This window comes from Microtus pennsylvanicus, chromosome 3 (genome assembly GCF_037038515.1).
Source record: "Microtus pennsylvanicus isolate mMicPen1 chromosome 3, mMicPen1.hap1, whole genome shotgun sequence".
Taxonomy (NCBI): Eukaryota; Metazoa; Chordata; class Mammalia; order Rodentia; family Cricetidae; genus Microtus; species Microtus pennsylvanicus.
The window spans coordinates 25,219,947-25,240,215 of record NC_134581.1 but is presented as its reverse complement, the minus strand read 5'-3'; the positions used below and the strand labels follow the sequence as shown (position 1 = coordinate 25,240,215).

The following is a 20,269-nucleotide window of genomic DNA, read 5'->3' as shown; positions in this document are numbered from 1 at the left end:
CACTAAGAACAGAATTATAAAACACAGGAAGTGAAAATGGAGCTAAGAGAAAATTATCAAATTTGCAATTGTAAGTGAACACTCGGCTCCCAGCTCCCAGCCTTCATGACATCTAGGCAGAATACAAGACGGGAAAGAATTCAGGAAGGATACAGGAGAAGTGTTCTCCTGTATCTAACTGAACTATATAGAGCTCAACAGACAGGACTGGTAAAATATGCATTTTTTTCAAGCACAATTGGAAAATTCAGTAAAACATACCATAAACTAGAAAGCATAACTTAAGAGATGTAAAACTATTGAAATCATATAGTACATGGTTTTAGGTCCAAGTGGGTTGCAAGGAGAGGCTGCTTGTTTGTCCCGGCTGCCCGGCTAGCTTGGCCCCAAAATAACCACACAGAAACTGTATTAACTAAATCACTGCTTGGCCCATTAGCTCTAATTTCTTATTGGCTAATTCTTATATTTTAATTTAACCCATTTCTACTAATCTGTGTATCGCCACATGGCAGTGGCCGGGTAAAATTCCCAGCATCTGTCTTTGGCGGATCCATGGCATTTCACTCTGACTCTGCCTTCCTTCTCCCAGCATTCAGTTCTGTCTTCCCTGCCTACCTAAGTTCTGCCCTATCAACAGGCCAAGGTAGTTTCTTTATTCATTAACCAAGAAAAACAACACACAGAGGGGACTCCCACATCACCAGTGTGTCAAGCTGATAGCAAAAGAGACAACATAAACTATTAAAACATTTGGGAAAGTTTTAAATATATGGAATTATGTGGAAATAAAAGCATGGCCAATCAAAATGTTGGATGCATTTTGGAACAGAGAAAAGATACCACTAAACATCTATATTTGTGTGGGAAGTACACACATCAGGGAGGGAAACATAAAACTTTACCTACTTGCATGTGGCAATGCTTGCCTATATAGCAGACCACAGTTATATTGTAGTTTAAATCTGAAGTACCCCCCCCCAGGCTTTTGTAGTTTGAATGTTTGCTGCCCAGCTTGATAGCACTATTTTGGGAGACTCTGGAAACTTTGGGAGATGGGAGGAAGTAAGACACTAAAAACAGGTCCTTGAAGCTTTCTTGTCTGCCATGAACTAAAAGCTTACCCACATGTGTGTGTCATCATTAACTAAGCTGTTCCACCATGAATTCCTAGCTATGATGTACTAAAACCTAATGAAATCTTAAACCAAAGTGAATCCCTCTTCCTTTAAGTTGACTATGTTACGTTTAGTCACAGTGAATAACCATAGAACAAGCAATACAAAAATCAACCAGTACCAGGAGTTGGGTTATTATTGTGATAAACCTGATTATGTGATTCTTTGGCCTGTTGGGACTTTGGTTTGGGGAAGGAAGTATCCTACAATACTTTAAGCAGAGCTTTATGAGTGATTCTTATGGGGTTCAAAATACCAGTAGAAATGGTTCAAAATGCCAATAGAAAAGTATATAATAATGACAATGTTTATAAGGTTTCAGATTTAGACAAGAAATTTGAGGGGGGAACATACCAGGGGTTGTTCTTGTTATTCTTTGTCAAATACACTCTACATCTTATTGGTGTTCCAAAATTTTAGTTATGGCTGAACTCAAAAGTAATGGACTAATTAAGTTGGTGAAGGAACTTTGAAGATAGGATAATGTTCCGCTTATGTGTGGTCTGCTTATTACAATGCCTTTATCTAGGTTTATAGTGAAATTGGGAGCAAAAAGCAGAGCAGAATGGTGTGGAAAGCATGACAGTTAGCCAGAAAAGAGCCTTAAAGTTGAAGCAAAAGAGACCATAATTAAATAGATTAGAACCATTAGAAAGAAGCCAAGTACTTCAGTCTGGGACAATAGGAAGGATGCCTTGAAGTTATTTCAGGATTTATTATGACCTAATAAATCCAGTTCCAAGGTGTAAAACTATAAACTTATTTAAAAGGTCTTATTTTTTAAAAATTTACTCTTGTACCTGCTCACACAGAACCTCCTAAGGAAGTGTTTCCCCAGGTTCTGCAGCCACAGTCCAAGAGGGTCAGGGGGTCTGACTGCTGCTTAAACAGCAACAATTGCATGTGCTCTCCATGATGACATGCAGAATACAAGTTACAGGTTCCTAGAGGCTTTCACCAGGACTCCGGGGGAAGCCTGTGAAGCTAATTAATATGCAGATGGTCAGACTCCATGAAGGAAGCTCCTAACAGGTTAATGAATAAAGCTGGGCAAGTGAAGCCTACGTTGTAGAAGAGACCCCAAGATATTCAAGAGTCCAGGCATGTAGAATATTTATAAGCTTAGAGTCCAAGTCATGCCACCACACACCTCTACGTCAGACGTGAATCTGTAGGAGTTGCTGCTTGCTCTAATGGGTTTCACTCTTGCTTTGGTCCTCACCTTGCTTTCTGCCCCCATTCCTCCTTGGAAAATGTGTTTTTCTTTTTATTTGTACAGGGACTCATAGCTGAGAGTTGGCCTTGAGTCTCAGTGGGGACTCTGGGATTAGACCTTTGACATTACTGGAACAGTTAAGACTATGGGGATGTTTGCAGATAGACTGAATGCATTTGTGTTATAAGATTATCATAAGCCTTTGGGTGGCAGTAGTTGTAAACCAAACGTCTACTCTACGCACTACAGTACAATCCGCGAGCCTGGAAAGGGGCCTGGAGATTAAACACATGCACACACAGAGACACGGAGACACGGGTCATTCTTGAAAAAAGAATGTCAAGAATGCCAACTTTATTGTGTTCAGCAGGGGCAACTTATATAGGGCTCTGGCCATGCCCCAGTTCTTGGGATCTTCAGCTGCAGCCACCAAGAATACAGATTGCCTGCCTGGAAGTGGCAGACTTACATGGTGCTTCTCAACAGCAACAATATAGGAAGGACAGCAGAACAATGGTTGAAGAGTATTGAAGAAGAATAACATTTTAGCCCGTTTATTTTATACTAAGTAAAAGTATCTTTCAAGATTATAATCTAAAATAAAGTCACCAACTTAAAAAAATCCTACTGTTCTGCCAGAAGGAGGGTGATTCCAAGATAGAAAGACTAGCATACAGGAAGAAAGGTACAAAGAAATCGAAATTGTGGGCAGAAGTTTAAGTATTGATGACATTAAACCAAACAATATCGTCTAACAGAGTAAGGAGAAATACATATTTAAAGAAGCCACAACAGTAACCAGTAAGTTAGGAGAGTGCCATATAATCACAGCACCCCAGAGTCCTACTAGCAAGGTGGTAATGAGCTTGGTCTCCTTGGATTGTAAAATTGTGCAAATATTGTCTACTCTGAAAGACAAAGAGAAGGAAGTAATAAAATAATAAAAATCTAAACAGTCAAGAAAAAAGAAAGAAGCATAGAATGTGTGCAAGGAAGATAAAACACAAAACAACATGGTTCCTTTCAATGAAAATACATCACAGTATGTGAGTTCACTGTTCCAATTTAAAGTAAAAAATTGTCAGACTTGACTGAGAATGTCTTCATGGGCTATAAACAAAGGCTTGCCTATTTTTTTTTAAAAAAGGTGTGGAAATATTGAAAATTAAAAGGTGGGAAAATCTCCAAGTGTGGTGATATATATCTTTAATCCGTACATTAGGGAGGTAGAGGCAAGTGGATTTCTGTGGGTTTGAAGCTAGCCTTGCTAAACAGAGAGTTCCAGGGCATGCAGGGCTAGATAGAGAGACCCTATCTTCAAGAAAGAAAAAAAAAAGAAAAATTATATGTCATGTGTATGTTTTTATCAGACAGACTAAATTTCAACACAACCTTACTAGCAATTTTAAAAAAGCCTCCTATAAAGACATGTTATGATGTGTATTCACACAGTCATGTAGCATTAAAATATGTCACGTAAATGTTTAAAAAAGAGAAAGTAAAGGAAAAATCGAAAAACCCACGTATTAGTGGAAGATTTTCTAGATTTCTGTGGCTAGTACCATAGGCAGACACAATACTAAGAGATGTAAACAAAGCCACCACTTGGCTTGCCTGGATGGACACTGAACACACACAGGATGAATGCACCTGTTTTTGAAGCACAGCATTCCCCAGCCCTGCTCATGTTCCAGTTCATAACATACAGAAAGGAAGACGCAACCCAGTGCAAGAGTTCGGATCCATTTACAGTGTTTCTCTGACTATGGTGGAACTAAGCCAGAAATGAATACCAAAACTACAGCTTCCCAAATCATGATATGCCTGGAAATTAAGAAAAATGTTTCTAAATAGCTGATCAAAACAGACATCACAATGGAGCTTAGAAAACGCTCTGAACTGAGAGATCATGAAGGCACAGATACTAAAACGTGCGGGGCATAAGGAAAGATGGGAATCTTACAGCCTGAATTGTTTATTTTAGGGTATAAGACAAACTTCAAGTTAATTAGCTGGGCAGATATCACAAGAAGCTAGAAATGAACAGCAAGAGAGTTGCAGGGTAGAGTCCATAAAAAGAAGAAAAGACATTGGTGAGACAGAAAACAAACATTTAGCAGAGAAAAATCAATACTCCACAAGTTGGCTCTTCAAAAAGACTAACAAAAATAACAAACCTTGCAATCTTATGCAAGGAAAAAGAAAAGGGCCCAACATTAGGAATGAGAGGGACCCAGATTGCAGATGGTGCAGATGTTAAATACTTAAGAGAAGGTTGTGATGAACCTTATGCCCGTAAATTGAAAAGTTTAAACACAATGGGAAAAATTCTGAAAAAATATGCAACTTACCAAAAATCATAATGGAAAAATGAAAAAATCTGTATCATCTGCTAACCAGTAAGGAGATTAAACCAGCATTACAGACTTTTCATACAAATTATAGTCCTGCCTCACAAGACTTGACCAATGAGGTACAGCCTAAGGGCATGGTGCTTGCACTGGATAACCAAATATGATCTCCAGGACAGAGAGAGAGGAGGGAAGGAGGAAGCAGAAAGGGAGAAGGGGAAGAAAGAAAGAAGAGAAGGAAGGGTTGCACTGGTGAGTTCAGTTCTTCATGCTGTTTTTTTAGAATATAAAGGAGGAGGAGGGTGTAGCCTTGATGAGAAACCTGACTAGGTGAACTACAGACATGTCTTCATCTCTAAAAATAACTAGCAACCAGAACCCATCAATACACACAAAGGTAAGACAAGGCCAATATGGTGGCACACACCTTTAATCCCTGCACTCAGAAGGCAGAGGCAGGTCAGTATCTGTGAATTCCAGGCTAGCCTGATCTACGAAGTGAATGTCAGGCTAGCTTGGTATACATAGTAAGTTCCAGGCTAGTCAAGGCTACAGAGTGAGACCCAATCTCAAAGAATTATGTGCATAAACAAATATTTAAATACACTAATAAAGCCGGGCGGTGGTGGCGCACGCCTTTAATCCCAGCACTCGGGAGGCAGAGGCAGGTGGATCTCTGGGAGTTCGAGGCCAGCCTGGTCTACAAGAGCTAGTTCCAGGACAGGAACCAAAAGCTACGGAGAAACCCTGTCTCGAAAAATCAAAATAAATAAATAAATAAATACACTAATAAATCACACTTCATTTGTGACTGAAGAGTTGGCTATAAATGGTTTACAGCACTAATTGTTCTTGCAGAATCTTGCAGGTCTCATTTCCAGTACCCACACTGCCTGTGGCTCCAGCTCCATGGCACCTAATGCCCTCTTGTGGCTTCCACAGGTTTTCGCACACACATGGGTCTCATATTCTCCTACAGGCGTGCTCTCTCTGTCTCTCTCTCTCTGTCTCTCTCTCTCTCTCTCTCTCTGTCTCTCTCTCTCTCTCTCTCTCTGTCTCTCTCTCTCTCTGTCTCTCTCTCTCTCTCTCTCTCTCTCTCTCTCTCACACACACACACACACACACAAATAAATAAATAAATAAATCTTAAAATAATAATAAGATATCTTTCCTTAACTGAGATTGTTTCAGGAATGCAGTGTTTGTTAGTTTGTGATTACAAATTAATCAGAAAGCTGGAGAGAAGGCTCAGTAGTTAAGAGCACTGCCTGCTCTTCCAGAGGACCCAGGGTTCAATTCCCATATGGGAGCTCACAATTGTCTGTAACTCCAGTTCCTGGGGACCCAACACCCTCATTCAGGCCTACATGCAGGCAAAACACCAATGCACATAAAATAAATAAACCTTCAATTCTAGATGGAAAAGCTATTATTCACTAAGAAAGAAAGAAAATTAATCAGTGCTATTCCCCTGTAGTAACTGACCAGCAGAGAAAAACCACACAACAGTTTGTGAAGGGTGACAGAATATTTTAAAATCTTACACACTCACCGTGCTGGCTGCTTTTCTGTCTACTTGAAGCAAGCTAAAATCATCTGAGGGGAAGGAGCCTCACTTAGAAAATGTCTCCACAAGACCAGGCTGTAGGCAGACCTGTAGGATATTTTCTTAATTGGTGATTGATGGGGGGGGGGGGTCCAGTTCATTGTGGGTGGGTGCCATCCCCTGTCTAATATTCTGGGGTTCTATAAGAAAGCAGTCTGAGCAAGCCATGAGGAGCAAGCCGGTAAGCAGCACTCCTCCATGGCCTCTGCATCAGCTCCTGCCTCCAGATTCCTGCCCTGCTTGACTTCTTTCAGTGATGAGCAGGGATATGGAAGTATAGCTAGAATAAACCCTTTCCTCCCCAAGTTGCTTTGGTCTTGGTGTTTTGTCACAGCAATAGAAACCCTAAGACTCTTCTGAAAAGAGCTCTTAAGCTGGAAGGCACAAGGAATGTCTCTTAGCATAGCATCATCGGAGTGCACAGGCTTGGTCAGTTGCCCTTGTTTCAGGGACTTAACACACCAGTTAGTCTTTCATCAGTTAAATTCCACATAGGCGCCCAATGTCCTTAGGCAATACCCACCATTAACCAGCTCAGCCTTCCCATCAGCCTCCCCTTCTGTCTGGCTTCCCTTTCATTGGCCACACAGCACTGCAGAGTCACAGAGTCACCAACCCCGCCTCTGTCCAGACTCCCTCTGGCCTAGTTTGCTTCCTTTTGCTGTGATAAACACCATGACCAGAAGCAACTTGAAGGAGGAAACAGTTTATTTTTCTTCTAGATGTCAGTCCGTCATTGAGGGAGGCCAGGGTAGAAATACGATCTGAGTAGAATTGTGAGTTTGCTTTAAATAAACTCATTGCCTTTTCTAGGAAAAGAAGCAAGTGTCTCAAGGTGGGAACCTAGAGGCAGGAACTGAAACAGAGACCATGGAGGAGAGCTACTTACTGACTTGTTCTCATCCAGCCTGCTTTCCTGTGCCACCTGTACCACCTGCCCAGGAGTGACACTGCCCAGTGGACTGGGCCTTCCCATATCAAACGTTTAATCAAGGAAATGTCCCACAGACTTGCTTCAGTCCAGTGTGATAGTTTGGACAATTTGAGGTTTATAGCAAGCTTTTTTTTTCTTGTCAGACTGTCTTGGACTGCCAGACCGTAAATAATGACATGGAGACTTATTTATTAATTATGAAAGCTTGGCCTTAGCTTAAGGTTTTTCCCAACTAACTCTTATAACTTAAATTAACTCGTTTTTATTAATTAAGAGGCTTTTGCCTCTTCTCAGTACATCACATCCTACTTGTTCTGAGTCTGCTGGCAAAATCTGCATGCCTAGATTCCTCCTCTCCTGCCTAGATCCCTCCTCCTCTTCCTCTCTCTCCCTGGGAACACCAGCTAGCTACCCTCTCCTGCCTAGATCCCTCCTCCTCTTCCTCTCTCTCCCTGGGAACACCAGCCACCCTCTCCTGCCTAGATCCCTCCTCCTCTTCCTCTCTCTCCCTGGGAACACCAGCCACCCTTTCCTGCCTAGATCCCTCCTCCTCTTCCTCTCTCTCCCTGGGAACACCAGCTAGCTACCCTCTCCTGCCTAGATCCCTCCTCCTCTTCCTCTCTCTCCCTGGGAACACCAGCCACCCTCTCCTGCCTAGATCCCTCCTCCTCTTCCTCTCTCTCCCTGGGAACACCAGCCACCCTCTCCTGCCTAGATCCCTCCTCCTCTTCCTCTCTCTCCCTGGGAACACCAGCCACCCTCTCCTGCCTAGATCCCTCCTCCTCTTCCTCCCTCTCCCTGGAAACACCACCTGTCCTCTCCTGCCTAGATCCCTCCTCCTCTTCCTCCCTCTCCCTGGAAACACCACCTGTCCTCTCCTGCCTAGCTATTGATCACTCATCTTTTTATTACATCAGTCACAGAGACACATCTTCACAGTATACAAAAAGATTATCCCACAAAGAGGTTTCCTCTTCCCAGACGACTTTAGTTTGTGTCAAGTTGCCAAAGACTAGCCGGCATTTCCTCCCTTTGTTTTCCAGCCCAGAATTCTCTTCTTGGGATAAGACTAAACAAATACAATGCCCTACAGAAAGGCACCTTGTGATGTTCATCAAATGCATCCTGATGCTATTTGTCCTATGATCTGCTGCCCTAGCCCCCACCTCACAGCTTCCTCTCAATAAAGTACCACCCTAAGTTGTTGAAGACACTAGAGGGGAAGCACAGGTCACTGGTCCGCCAGGAGGCCATGTCTGCTCACATGCAGGAAGAGGTGTAAACACTGAACAGCCTACGCTGTGCTGCCAGGTGGCCAGTGTCTTTCCTCATGCATGGCGTCCCCCTTCTCCCTTGCCTAGGACTGTACCAGGTGGTCGAGGGCATCATCTCACCTGTCAATGACAGCTATGGAAAAAAAGACCTGGTGGCCTCCCATCACCGAGTAGCCATGGCCCGGCTGGCCCTGCAGACATCTGACTGGATTCGGGTGGACCCGTGGGAGAGCGAGCAGGCCCAGTGGACAGAAACGGTGAAGGTGCTGAGGTAACAGGAGTTGTGTGTTTTTGTAATAACAAATGCAGACTGGAATGTTGTAAGAGCTGCGGGCCTCTTCCCACGGCCCGGCTCCTGGCCACTTGGCTAGCTTATGCCCCAAAATAACAACACGGAAACAACACTGCTTGGCCCATTAGCTCTAGCCCTTACTGGCTGATTCTCATATCCTGATCAACCCATCTCTAATAATCTGTTTAGCACCAGTCTTACCAGGAAAGATTCAGCATGTCTGACCTGGTGGCTTGCTTCATCGTGTCTGCCCAGGAGAGGGGAGCATGGCATCTGTCTGAGGCGTCTTACCTCACTTCCTCTTCCTCCCAGCATTCTGCTCTCTTTACTCCACCCACCTATCTTCTAACCTATGAGGGCCAAGCAGTTTCTTTATTTTTTTAACCAATGACCTTCCTCCATCACTGGAAGGATGGGACAGATTGCAGAGGTGACCCCAGCCAGGACTTCATAGCTAAGACCAGAGAAATGCCTCTGCTTTCAGAGAGAGAGAGACCTGCTGAGTCATGTTTTCAGAGGGGTCCCTGGGCAAAAATAAATGAGCAGCTTCTGGCTTTGGGGACATTCTTGATTCCAAGGGCTCCAGCCTCAGGCCCACTGTTACCATGTAGCACCTCTGTGACCTTGAACATGTGACTTAACCTCTCTGAGACCTCTTTATCACTTGCAAAATGAAGACAGTATAATTGAAAGAAGATTTTTAAACAACTTTCCTGTCCTAGAACCAACATATTGCCTTCGGTACCTGGGGCCTTAACTTCTCGTCATTGACAAGTTTGAAAACTGAACCTATATAATAGCCATCTTCTCTTCTTGTTTGCTAAACATAGACTCTAATGTAAAAGGGAAGGGCTTGGGAAGGGCTTTTTTTTTTTTTTTGATTTTTTTGAGACAGGGTTTCTCCGTAGCTTTTGGTTCCTGTCCTGGAACTAGCTCTTGTAGACCAGGCTGGCCTCGAACTCACAGAGATCCGCCTGCCTCTGCCTCCCGAGTGCTGGGATTAAAGGCGTGTGCCACCACCACCCGGTGGGAAGGGCTTATTTTAAGAGCATAAATAGTCAATAGATAGATTATCTTTTGTCTTTGGAATTCTTAGTAGTGTTCAGCATAGTCCACAGCCATTTGGAATCCCTGGACCAGCCCTGTGCATTAGGGCAGCAGGTCACTGCCCTGGTTGTTGGAGGGGAGTAAGGCGGACCTGCCTCATCACTGGTTACAGGCTGCTCTGCTGGAAGGCACTGTAGGGCTGTGACCTGTGCAATCATACAGGTCCTACACCTTCTGTTAGGGAAAGGACCACAGAGCATTCAGCAGCCCCAGTGCCATCTTAGAACCTGCTACCAAACTGGTAGGACAAGTGGTTAGTAACCGCGTGGATGCATGACCTCTTCCTTTTAACCCTCCATTGGGATAAGCCAACTCTCACACTCACACCTGCACCTAGAACATCCTTTTAAAATGTGCCTTTCTCACCACTCACTTCTCCAGGCTGGGAACAGAAGCAAGACAGCAGATTATGCAGCAAACCACTTAGCTTTAGTAAGTACTCAGTGACTAGGCCCTTCTCCCTCTCCCTGTGAGAGCCACAGTTGCCTGGGACGTAGGCTTTGAAGCCACATTTGACTGAATGGCTTGATGAAAGTGATTTAGCCTCCCTGAACCTCAGTTCCTCCCCCAGTAAAATGAGAATAGCATCACCTAGCTCACAGGACACCATGTGGGTTTGATGAGATGGTGCAGGCACGTCAGCTGGTGGGTGGTAGGTGCTAACTAATGCCACCTGCCCTCCCTACAGCTCTACTGCTGGCTGTGGTTTGTCCTCAAATCCAGAAAACCATTCACAGACAAAGAGGTGATGGCATAGCAATTCTGTGTCACTTCTGCTGCGGATTGCCCGTGTGAGCAGAGCCACTGCCAAGCACTCATTCTTCTCTTTCCCTATGCCCTTTGCTCAATGCTTCTGGACACTGGACACACAGGGGACATCTGAGGTCCACCACCCATGTCCCACCCACCCCAGAGGTTGCCATCTCACCAGTCTGGGTGACGAGGGGAATGATCCAGTATTTCAGCCACTCCTGGTGGTTCTAATAGCTACCTAGGCTTGAGTCCCACAGCTTCAGTCACCAAAAGAGAGAATCAGGATTCTGATCGGTGTTGAGATACACTTAAAGAGCAATTGACACATGGTCACAGCCCTGGCTGCCAAAATCACTTGGAAAACTTTCTTTAAGGTTCTCTGCCAGGCCAGGGCTTTCAGCTCGCTGGCACAGACACTAACCACAGGCATCTATCAGGGTCCCAGATGATTTAGGTTGTGCTGTTGTGCTTGAGACTTAGCCAACAGAGTCAACAGTTTCTTTCAACAGACAGCTGATTAAGACTTTTTCAAAGGTTAAAAATCAGGCTAAAATTGTAAAGTCAAGTGGTTTTAGGATCGTGGTAGAACTCAGCCCGAACATCTGCTGCGTTTAGTGTCCTCTTGATGTGGTCACAGTGGATTTACAACACGGCATTCCAAAGGTCACTGTGCTATCAGCTCACTCAGGGACTCAGTGGAGACTCTGTATTCTGATGATGTTGGCATTTTTGCCAGTGCCATAAAGTCTCGGCCAACTTTAATGAGAGAGCCTTTGGTGCTGGGCGTGTCACTTTTTCCTTACAGTGGGAAATGACTAGAAGAAACCGTTTAGTGAGAAATCGTCTTTTTCCTTACACTTTGAAAGTTTCCAGCCCTCATCCAGCATTGCTATCTCCACCCCATCGTAGGGTAGGACATCAAGGTGGAGGGGTGTGGTGGAGCCAACTAAATCATCTCCCGGTGGCCAGGAAGCAGAGAGACAGGAGCCCAGAATAAGGCCCAGGTCCCCAAAGTCATCTCCCCGAGTGACCTACTTTCTCCAGCTAGACCTCACCTTCCAGAGCTTCAGTCATCTCCTAAGAATGCCATCAACTCACAAACCTGCCAGTAGCCGGCACTGGTTAGGTGAGATCTCATCTTTTAGTGACTAGATCTACAGCTGAGGCCCAAGCCTTCAACACACAGGCCTTAGACACGTAGTCGCCAGCCACAACAGTAGCTTTTCCCCATGTTGTGGAAAAGGCCTTAGTCACAGGGCCACTTCATGAAGTCCGTCCTCCACCCACATCACCTCACAAACCCACTGCAAACATGACTAATGTCTTCATTTTACAGATGAGGAGCTGGAGGCTCAGAGATGCTCAGATGATCACAGTCACACAGCGAATAAGAAACAAAGCACCAACCCCTAGGCTCTGAAACCATAGCAGAGCCAGCCTCTAAAACAGAGGTTCTCAACCTGTGGGCCATGGCCCCTTAGGAGGTCAGATGTCCCTTTCACAGGAGTCACCTAAGACCATCAGCAAGCACAGATATCTACATTATGACTCATAACAGTAGCAAAATTACACTTGTGAAGTAGCAATGAGAATAATGTTATAGTGGTGGGTCAGCACACCATGAGGAACTGTATGGAAGGGTCGCAGCATTTGGAAGGTTGAGAGCCACTGCTCTGAACGATGATGCTGGCTGGGAGTGTGAGGTGACTGACTTTTCTCTGGCCATAGCTACCCTTTGCTGGGGCTTCCCTGGGCAAGCAAGAAGCCACGCTGATAGGGTCAGTTTAGAGACCTAGGACTGGGCACACTGGCATACCCCTCAGGCAGGCAGCAAAGAGCCAGCCAGGACCACTACCACCCCAAGGAACGGAGTCCTGAAAGTAAATGGCCTCTCTCAAACACAGCCGTAACAGTGCTCCCTCGAGTACAGGGACGGTGGAAGATAAATTGGCTCATATGGGAGTGCTGAGGTTACCTGTGTTTGGTGAGAAAAGGAAGTGCCGGAGTCTCATTTAAGGATAGATTGCTTAAAATTGAGCATGTCAAATTTGCATAAGTCTGATCATCCCTAACATGCTCTGTGACTTCGCTTGGATTAACTCCCTTCATCTTCATAACTACCCATTGTGGGTGGCACTGCCGTCACTCCCCATTTGCACGCGAGGACCCATCCATGCTGACTGGGACTTGAGGTCATTCATTAGGGTGACAGCCAGCAGTGTGGGGGTTGGGATCCAATCCCAGCTGTCTCTCTCCAAGCCCAGGCTCTTAGCCACCACACATAGCATTTTAAAACACAACTTTATGATCAGAGTGTGTTCTGGAGCCAGTTGGAGGCCACACCTTGCCAGGGCTTACTGTACACAGTTCATTACCTTCAGAATTCTGAAATCAGGCATCACCACTTACTGCTTTCCAAAGGAAAATGCATGTTCAAACTTACATTTGTCTGTTTTGTTTTTTGTTTGGGGAGGGTTGTTGTTGTTTTGTTTGTCTTTTGGTTTTTTTGAGACAGGGTTTCTCTGTGTTGCTCTGGCTGTCCTGAAACTCCCTATGTAGACCAGACTGGCCTCGAATTTACAGAGATCCACCTGCCCTTGCTTTCTGAGTGCTAGGCTTAAAGGTGTGCGCCACCACCCGGCTTACATATCTGTCTGAGAGCCACTGCTTTGGGCACCTAACTCAACGCTAACACCTGTGTTTCCAATAGGGCATTGCTGAGCTGCACGGGCGGGGCAGCATCAGGCTGCCTGCTTCCCCCACCTAGTTTGTGCAGAATGTGGTAAAGAGAACGGAATAGGACTCTCTGTGGCATCTGCTTCCTGTCTTACCCCTGGAGCACTGCCTGACACGTGGCAGATCCTCCATATTCAGGGAATGGTCTAAGATGTGTAGGAGCAAGTCTTAAATTCTGAGACTCTGGGATGGTGTTGGGGGTCTGGAATACAGCACACCTGAGCCCTTGTGTTTGCACAACAGGCACCATCACAGCGAGCTGCTCAAATCCTCAGCCCAGATGGAAGACCCAGACCCCAGCAAAACACCATCGGCCTCCGCAGGTGGGTGCTAACTCCCTTGTCTACAATGGGATTCAGGTGAAGACTGATGAACCTATGGGGTTTGTCCAACCCTCTCAGCATCAACTAGAACTTGAGCCCTGCCTGGTAGTGCATGGAGATAGATAGATAGATAGATAGATAGATAGATAGATAGATAGATAGATAGATAGACAGACAGACAGACAGACAGACAGACAGACAGATGAGAGAGAGAGAGATCTCCAAGGTCAAAAGGTCAATTCGGACACCCTGCCGTCCCCACTTCCACCCCAACCCCATTAATTGTGCTAATTTGAGATTTACTTCCCAAAGGAGTTTAACCACCCTGTGACTTGTGCTCGTGACATGAATTACAGTGAGGGCCACACAGGGACAAACTGGTGACCGGTTCTGGGGTTCTTTATAAACCTTAGCCTTTTGAGTTGAAAAGGATAAGGTTTGGGCGAGAGACTAACAGTTCCTAGCAGCCACTCAAAGAAAGAAGCTTAATTTTAGGGGAGCTTGAGGCTCTCTTGGGTTATCTTCTTAAACTGGAAACCCTGAGCTCTACTTTCACTTTTCTTGCTTGGTAGAGGCAAGTCCTGTGATTTCGGAGTAGGCAAAGTCCCGGTGTCAAGGGTCAAAGGCATGGCTCTCTCCTGCAAATACTCGGGAGTGTAGGATGGGCGTGGGAGGGAAGGATGTAACATAAGCTGGGAGTCACTAACCCCACTGGCTGAAATTCCAGCAGGCCGTGTGTGATTCAGGGTTCCCAACTCCAGTTGGTAAATATTTTCATAGGAAAAGGGTTCAAGACTTCCAAGGGTAGATGCACCTCCAACAGATCTTCACTGCAGGCTTTTGCAGAAGCTTTGCCATGTCTTGGTGCATTGTGCCTTTGAGAAAAGGACAGAGCCTACCCCTTTTTAACCATGGCATTCTTATGATGTCTGCTGGTCCTCAGAATTCTGAGAGCACTCCCAAACTCACCTCAGAAAAAACTTGAGGATGTCCCCAAATTCTAAAGTTGCCATGGAGCCCTCAGATGCTGATCAAAGATTATACACAGCAGAATCCGCACCAGAAGTTTCAAGAAGGTGGAGAAACCCTGGGGAAGTGAAAGAGCCATCATATAATCATGTGTGCATAACTTCAGAGGGAAACAAGCGCAATTCCATACTGTTGGTGTGTCTAACTCAATATGGAAACCTGCGAACATACACCAAAATGTTGATGGCTGTGGAACCAGAGTCAGCCTGATGGATTGCTGTTGTTGTTTTCAGTTTTCAACACTTAGAGTTTCCATATGTTCCGTCGGGAACATACATTTCATGTTCATCATCAGAAAAGGGAAAAAATTAAAAATGAACATTTTCAAACAGGAAGGTGGGCTTTTCTCAGCATAAGCTTGGATTTTGATGGGACAGCACATATGTTACCAGTGACATATTTATTTCTAAGGGGCACTTTGGGAGCTCTGTGTTGTATTTTACGTTGTCACAGTCTGGGATGGCAGATTACATGCTGAACTCAGCACTGGTGGCAGCCAGATCTGCGCCTCACTGTCACCTCTGCAGTTGGCAGCCTCCTTGGACTCACCTGTCCTCACATGGATTGCTGTGATCCTGGCTGCTTGGGTGACACCTCAGGGCCTTTTACAACAGCCTGTCTTTGGTCTGTAAGGGTGGCCCTGCCCTGGCTGGTAGGGCTGAGCCTGGCTCAGAGAGCTCTCTTTGTGTAAAAACAGCAAGTGCCCAAGCTTGTGCCTATTTCACTGGGGATGGATAGTTTGGGTGCTGACTGTCAAGTGTCCTTCCTGGGGTCAGCTCTGTTGCCCTCCTATGTAGATCTCCCATAGTGTGTCAGTTGCATGTCATCGTCCATGGCTGTAGTCGTACCTCTCAGCTGACAAACTTTCTCTCTGCCTGTCACTTCCTGTCCCTTCCAGGGAGCTTTTACTATCCCCATCTTATAGCTGAAGAAATAGGCCCACAGGCAAGGTCACTTTCCCAGGGTCCCAAGAAATCTGAAATGTACACCCAAGACTGACTCACCTTGAGACTGCTCTTTGTCAGGGCCATCAGCTAAGAACACCAAACACTCACGCTCCTAGGTTCTAAGGTATTTTTCCTGCTGCTTGTATAAGCCTAGCCCATCTGCTTTTCAGAGTCTGCAGCTACATCAGAGTGGACTGCTCACCAGATACCCACAGACCTCCCACTTGCATCACTGTGTGGCTGTCAGGCAAGTCACGCTGGCAACCTTGATTCAGTTTTCATTGTTTATTTGGTGGGGAGTAGTGCCTGCATGTATGTCTGTCCTCCATGCACGTGCTGTTCCCGCAGGGGCCAGAAGAGGGCATTGGATCCCCTTAGAACTGGAGTTAGAGACAGTTGTAAGCCATTCTATGGGTGCTGAGAGTAAAACCCTGGTCCTCTGGAAGAGCAGCCAGTATTCTTAACTGCCGAGCATCTCTCCATCCTCCAGCCTTTATTCTTGAATTACATATTGGACTTGGACACTTACTTGATCTGTTGCATGTATATGAATGAATTTGAAGGGGCGCTATGAGCCCGGAGTTGTAGCCGTGAGAGTTGATCACTTCACTGTCTTGTCTCAGGGGATAACAGGGACTTTCCAACCTCACAGACATGCCTTTAAGGGGCAGATCTCAGTCCTTTCTAGTCACAGCTCAAAGTGAATATTATTTCTTTCTGTCGATATTAATAATCCGTATCTAATGTGGAAGCTGAAATGTCAAAAATTTCACCACAGAACCCACTAGGAGAACCTGGGGAGGTGGCCGTATGCTTGCCGTGCCAGTGTGAGGACATGACTGTTCAGGTCCTAACACCTAGGTAAAAAGACAGGTTCAGCTATGTATACCTGTAGCCCTGGCCATGGGGGATGGGAAACAGGAATATTGCTATGGCTTGCTGGCAGTGAGCCTAGCTCAGAAGTGATAAGCTCCAGGCCCTGCCTCAATGGAATAACACAAAGAAAGTAATAGAGAAAGAAATTCAACATCCCCTTCTGGTGTGTACACATGCATGCGTGCACACACACACACATAAATACACAAAGAGGGGGAACAGTAGGAGAAGACAAAGTGTCTTGTCTATTCCATGACCTGTAGAAACAGCAGATATGCCCCAGGTCCCAGGAGATGCTGAAATCAAATGAGTATCATTGAGCCAGTTGTTTGAAAGGCCAAACCCTGGTCTCTTACTATCCTGCAGTGATTCAATAAATAAGAATTAGAGCAAATCCTCACAGCTGTTGGAAAATACAAACCCATACCAAATTAGTAAGGTGTGAGTTACTGGATAATTTGTAGCACAACTTTATTGCTTTAGAAATAAGGAGATAATTCATACTTATTAGATGGATATTTCTGCGGAGATGGAGAATACGTGGATAGGAAAATGGATTAGCGACTGAATGAAAAGCCGTTAAAAACATAAACAGCTAATCCCTTCCTTTTCTAGTGTTCCCAGGCTTCCTGTTCGTGACGAACATGCAGATTCTCACCAGCAGGCGGCAGCAGAACCCCGCAGCTACAGGTGCCCCACCTGGAAACTGGCTGCCAGTTTGCATTCATTCAGTCTTCCCACCTGAGGTCATGAGCTCTCTCCTAGCCTCTCTGTGCCTTGGTTTCTCCCCTGCAGAGTGGGCACACCTCGTATGGTTCCGGAGGGTCACATGTTACCTCACACATTGTGTCTAGTAGTATACCATGCTAAGAACACACAAATGTTAGAATAGACTCCACACGGCTGCCACTCTGCCCATCCGTCCTAGAGCTCTGTCATCCTGCAAATGAAAACGCAAAGGCCACCAGCGGGATCGTAGAGACCTTGTTGTCTTCCAGTGAGCCTGTTGATGATGAAATGACGAAATGTCAGGAGGTTTTGTATGAAAATGCTAGGTCCTCGGGGGCTTATAATAACAAGGGCTGAATGGATGCTGGGTGGTGACTTGACCAGCGCTCACATCTTCTTGATATGGGGACTTTAAACGTCTCATCAGATAATGGACGTCTGGGGACAGTATGGTCTCCTCTAGGACGCTCTCCGCCCTGGTCCAAAGCAACCACAGACAGACCTCTGTAGTAGTAGCACTGAGTGCTAAAAGGCAAAATCCTTTTTCTTAGCTTGACACTTTGCCAATATTAAACAAAAGCGATGTTGCCAAAATCATGACTTATAATGTTACTATATCACTTCAGATTCCTGTAACTTCCCTGGGATCCGCCCTTGTTCTGCTGCACGCCCCGAACTGAAACTCCTCTGTGGGGCGGATGTCCTGAAGACCTTCCACACCCCCAACCTCTGGAAAGACGAGCACATCCAGGAGATAGTGGAGAAGTTTGGCTTGGTGTGTGTGAGCCGGCGCGGGCACGACCCAAAAGGGTACATCTTGGACTCTCCCATCCTCCGACAGTTCCAGCACAACATTCACCTGGTCAGGGAGCCCGTTCAGAACGAGATCAGTGCCACATTTGTGAGGAAAGCCTTGGGCCAAGGGCAGAGCGTGAAGTACCTCCTCCCTGATGCCGTCATCACCTACATCAGGGAGCATGGTCTCTACAGCTGTGGCAGTCCCTGGAAAGGAAAAGGAAACACTAGCTAGAGGGCCTCCTGAAGAATGGGCAGTCAAGGGCTTTGTTTGGCTTTGAGGTCCGTGTTTCCCTTTCTGTTTGTTTTGTTTCTACCATGGTGATGCCATGGGTGACTTCCTGCTGCAGGGAGAGATTTTTTTCTGTCTCTGGGACAGAGCAACTAAATGGCTTGGCAGGTCTTCGGATTAGGCAAAACCCCTCTACCTTTGAGGAGACCTGCTTACTTGGTGCTTAGAGAATGCACACTGATGCTATTCTGAACACGGCAGGCCCCTGAGGGGTTGGATCACAGTTGCTCTCTGCATTTAAGAAAAACTCAGACCAGGTGCAGCATGGTGGTCTTGACTGGCAGGATTTGACAGGGTGCTAATTACTGAACAGGGGGCCTTTGCAACATCCTTTTTTCAAACAGAATAATACCAAGTGAGGCTTCAGAAATCTGGAAACGGTGCATCATTGATTTCCAGTGTAGACTCTCTTACCAACCATGGCCTGTCTGCCTGTGGTATAGCATAAAAAAATTTTGACCACATTGTTTCTATTTTGTAGCCAAGCAATATGTGTAAGATTGTGTGTGTGTGTGTGTGTGTGTGTGTGTGTGTGTGTGTGTGTGCGTGAATATGAGGAGAAGTCAGAAGGACCTCAGAGTTCCTGAAGATGGAGTTATAGGCACTTGTGAGTCACCTGATGTGGATGCTGGGAACCAGTCTTATGGAAGAGCAGCAAAGGCTCTTAACCACTGAGCCATCTCTCCAGCCCCTCAAGCAATATTTTTGATACAGCAAGTATTTTTATACTGCTATCCTCTAAACACTAGGGTTCCCGATATCCTGATTTCTAAAGAGGAACTGAAGTAAAGCAGATGCCTAGCTGTTTTAGAAGCTCTTTTGAATGTTTTATGACTGCCTGACTGTTTGAATATTGGCAAAAGGATAAATAATAAATTGACATCAAAAAGTACTAATGAAAAGTTTCTTTTTTTCTTTGTTATATTATTAATGCCCAGTGTTCCAGCTGTTGCTCCTCTTTTTAACTGCTCTGAAATTTGTTCCTGTTCCAATCTAAGTGGCGTGAATTTAAAAGTTTGTGTCCTAAGTACTAGAAATAGAGAAATGTCCTAGTCAGATTAGCACAGCCTAGAGTTGCCTAGAGGTCATCTCAATTAAGGATTATCCAGATCAGAATTTGTCCTGTGGACACGTTTTGGAAGCAGGCATCTTAATAGTTAACTAATGAAGTGTCCAGCCCACTATGGGCAACATCAATCCCTAGGCTGGTATTCCTGAGCTGTATAAAAAAAGGGAGCTGAGCATGAGTTTAAGCAAGCCAGCAAGCAGCCTGCCTCCACGGTTTCTGCTTCAAGTTCCTGCCTTGACTTCCCTCAGTGGCAGACTGTGTTACCTGGAAGTATAAGATGAAATTACCCCTTTCTTCTCTAATTTGCTTTTGGTCCGAGTGTTTGATCGCAGCAGCAGAGATGAAACTGGAGAAGGGAATGAATGGCTTCTCAGCATAACCCAGATTTCTAAACTAAAGCAGGGGACTGTGGTTTTGTTACTGTGTACCCTAAAAGATGAGAAGAAAGTTTGGGATTTGCCACTCCACTCCTGGATCAATCTTTGGGAGTCTGCTCTTTGTGCCTGCTGAAGGATTGGCACAGACTCCGAGTCTCCACCTTCTGTACAGGTCCATCTTTGCTGCATAGTTAGTGACACAGGAAAGCAATAGGGCAGACAAGGAGGATCTAATACCCCCTGAAAACTCCCGATATGCATGTGAGTCATGAAACACGGAAGAGGAAATACAGAGCACAGTGACCATTCTGTGAGTCCCTGCAGACTCCCTCCTTGATTAGGTTCTGGCCTCCAAGAGGTCCCTGAGAGCCTTGCTCACTCGGGG

The 20,269-nt window shown here is 45.5% G+C and overlaps 1 protein-coding gene across 4 annotated transcripts in view; it reads left to right on the top strand.

Annotated features, from left to right (window-relative positions):
* The window catches only part of Nmnat3 (nicotinamide nucleotide adenylyltransferase 3), a 112,168-nt gene extending 92,838 nt beyond the window's left edge, over window positions 1–19,330 (top strand). For 2 of the 4 annotated variants that reach the window (XM_075964911.1, XM_075964912.1), the window contains 3 exons: window positions 8,647–8,830; window positions 13,691–13,770; window positions 17,978–19,330. In XM_075964911.1, the coding sequence (XP_075821026.1) occupies window positions 8,647–8,830; window positions 13,691–13,770; window positions 17,978–18,381 (668 nt within the window). In that variant the 3' untranslated portion in view covers window positions 18,382–19,330. Of the gene's footprint in view, window positions 1–7,168; window positions 7,399–8,646; window positions 8,831–13,690; window positions 13,771–15,916; window positions 16,227–17,977 lie in introns of those variants that run through there. The other 2 variants (XM_075964914.1, XM_075964913.1) reach the window with 2 other exon arrangements.
* The last annotated feature ends 939 nt before the right edge of the window (window positions 19,331–20,269 follow it).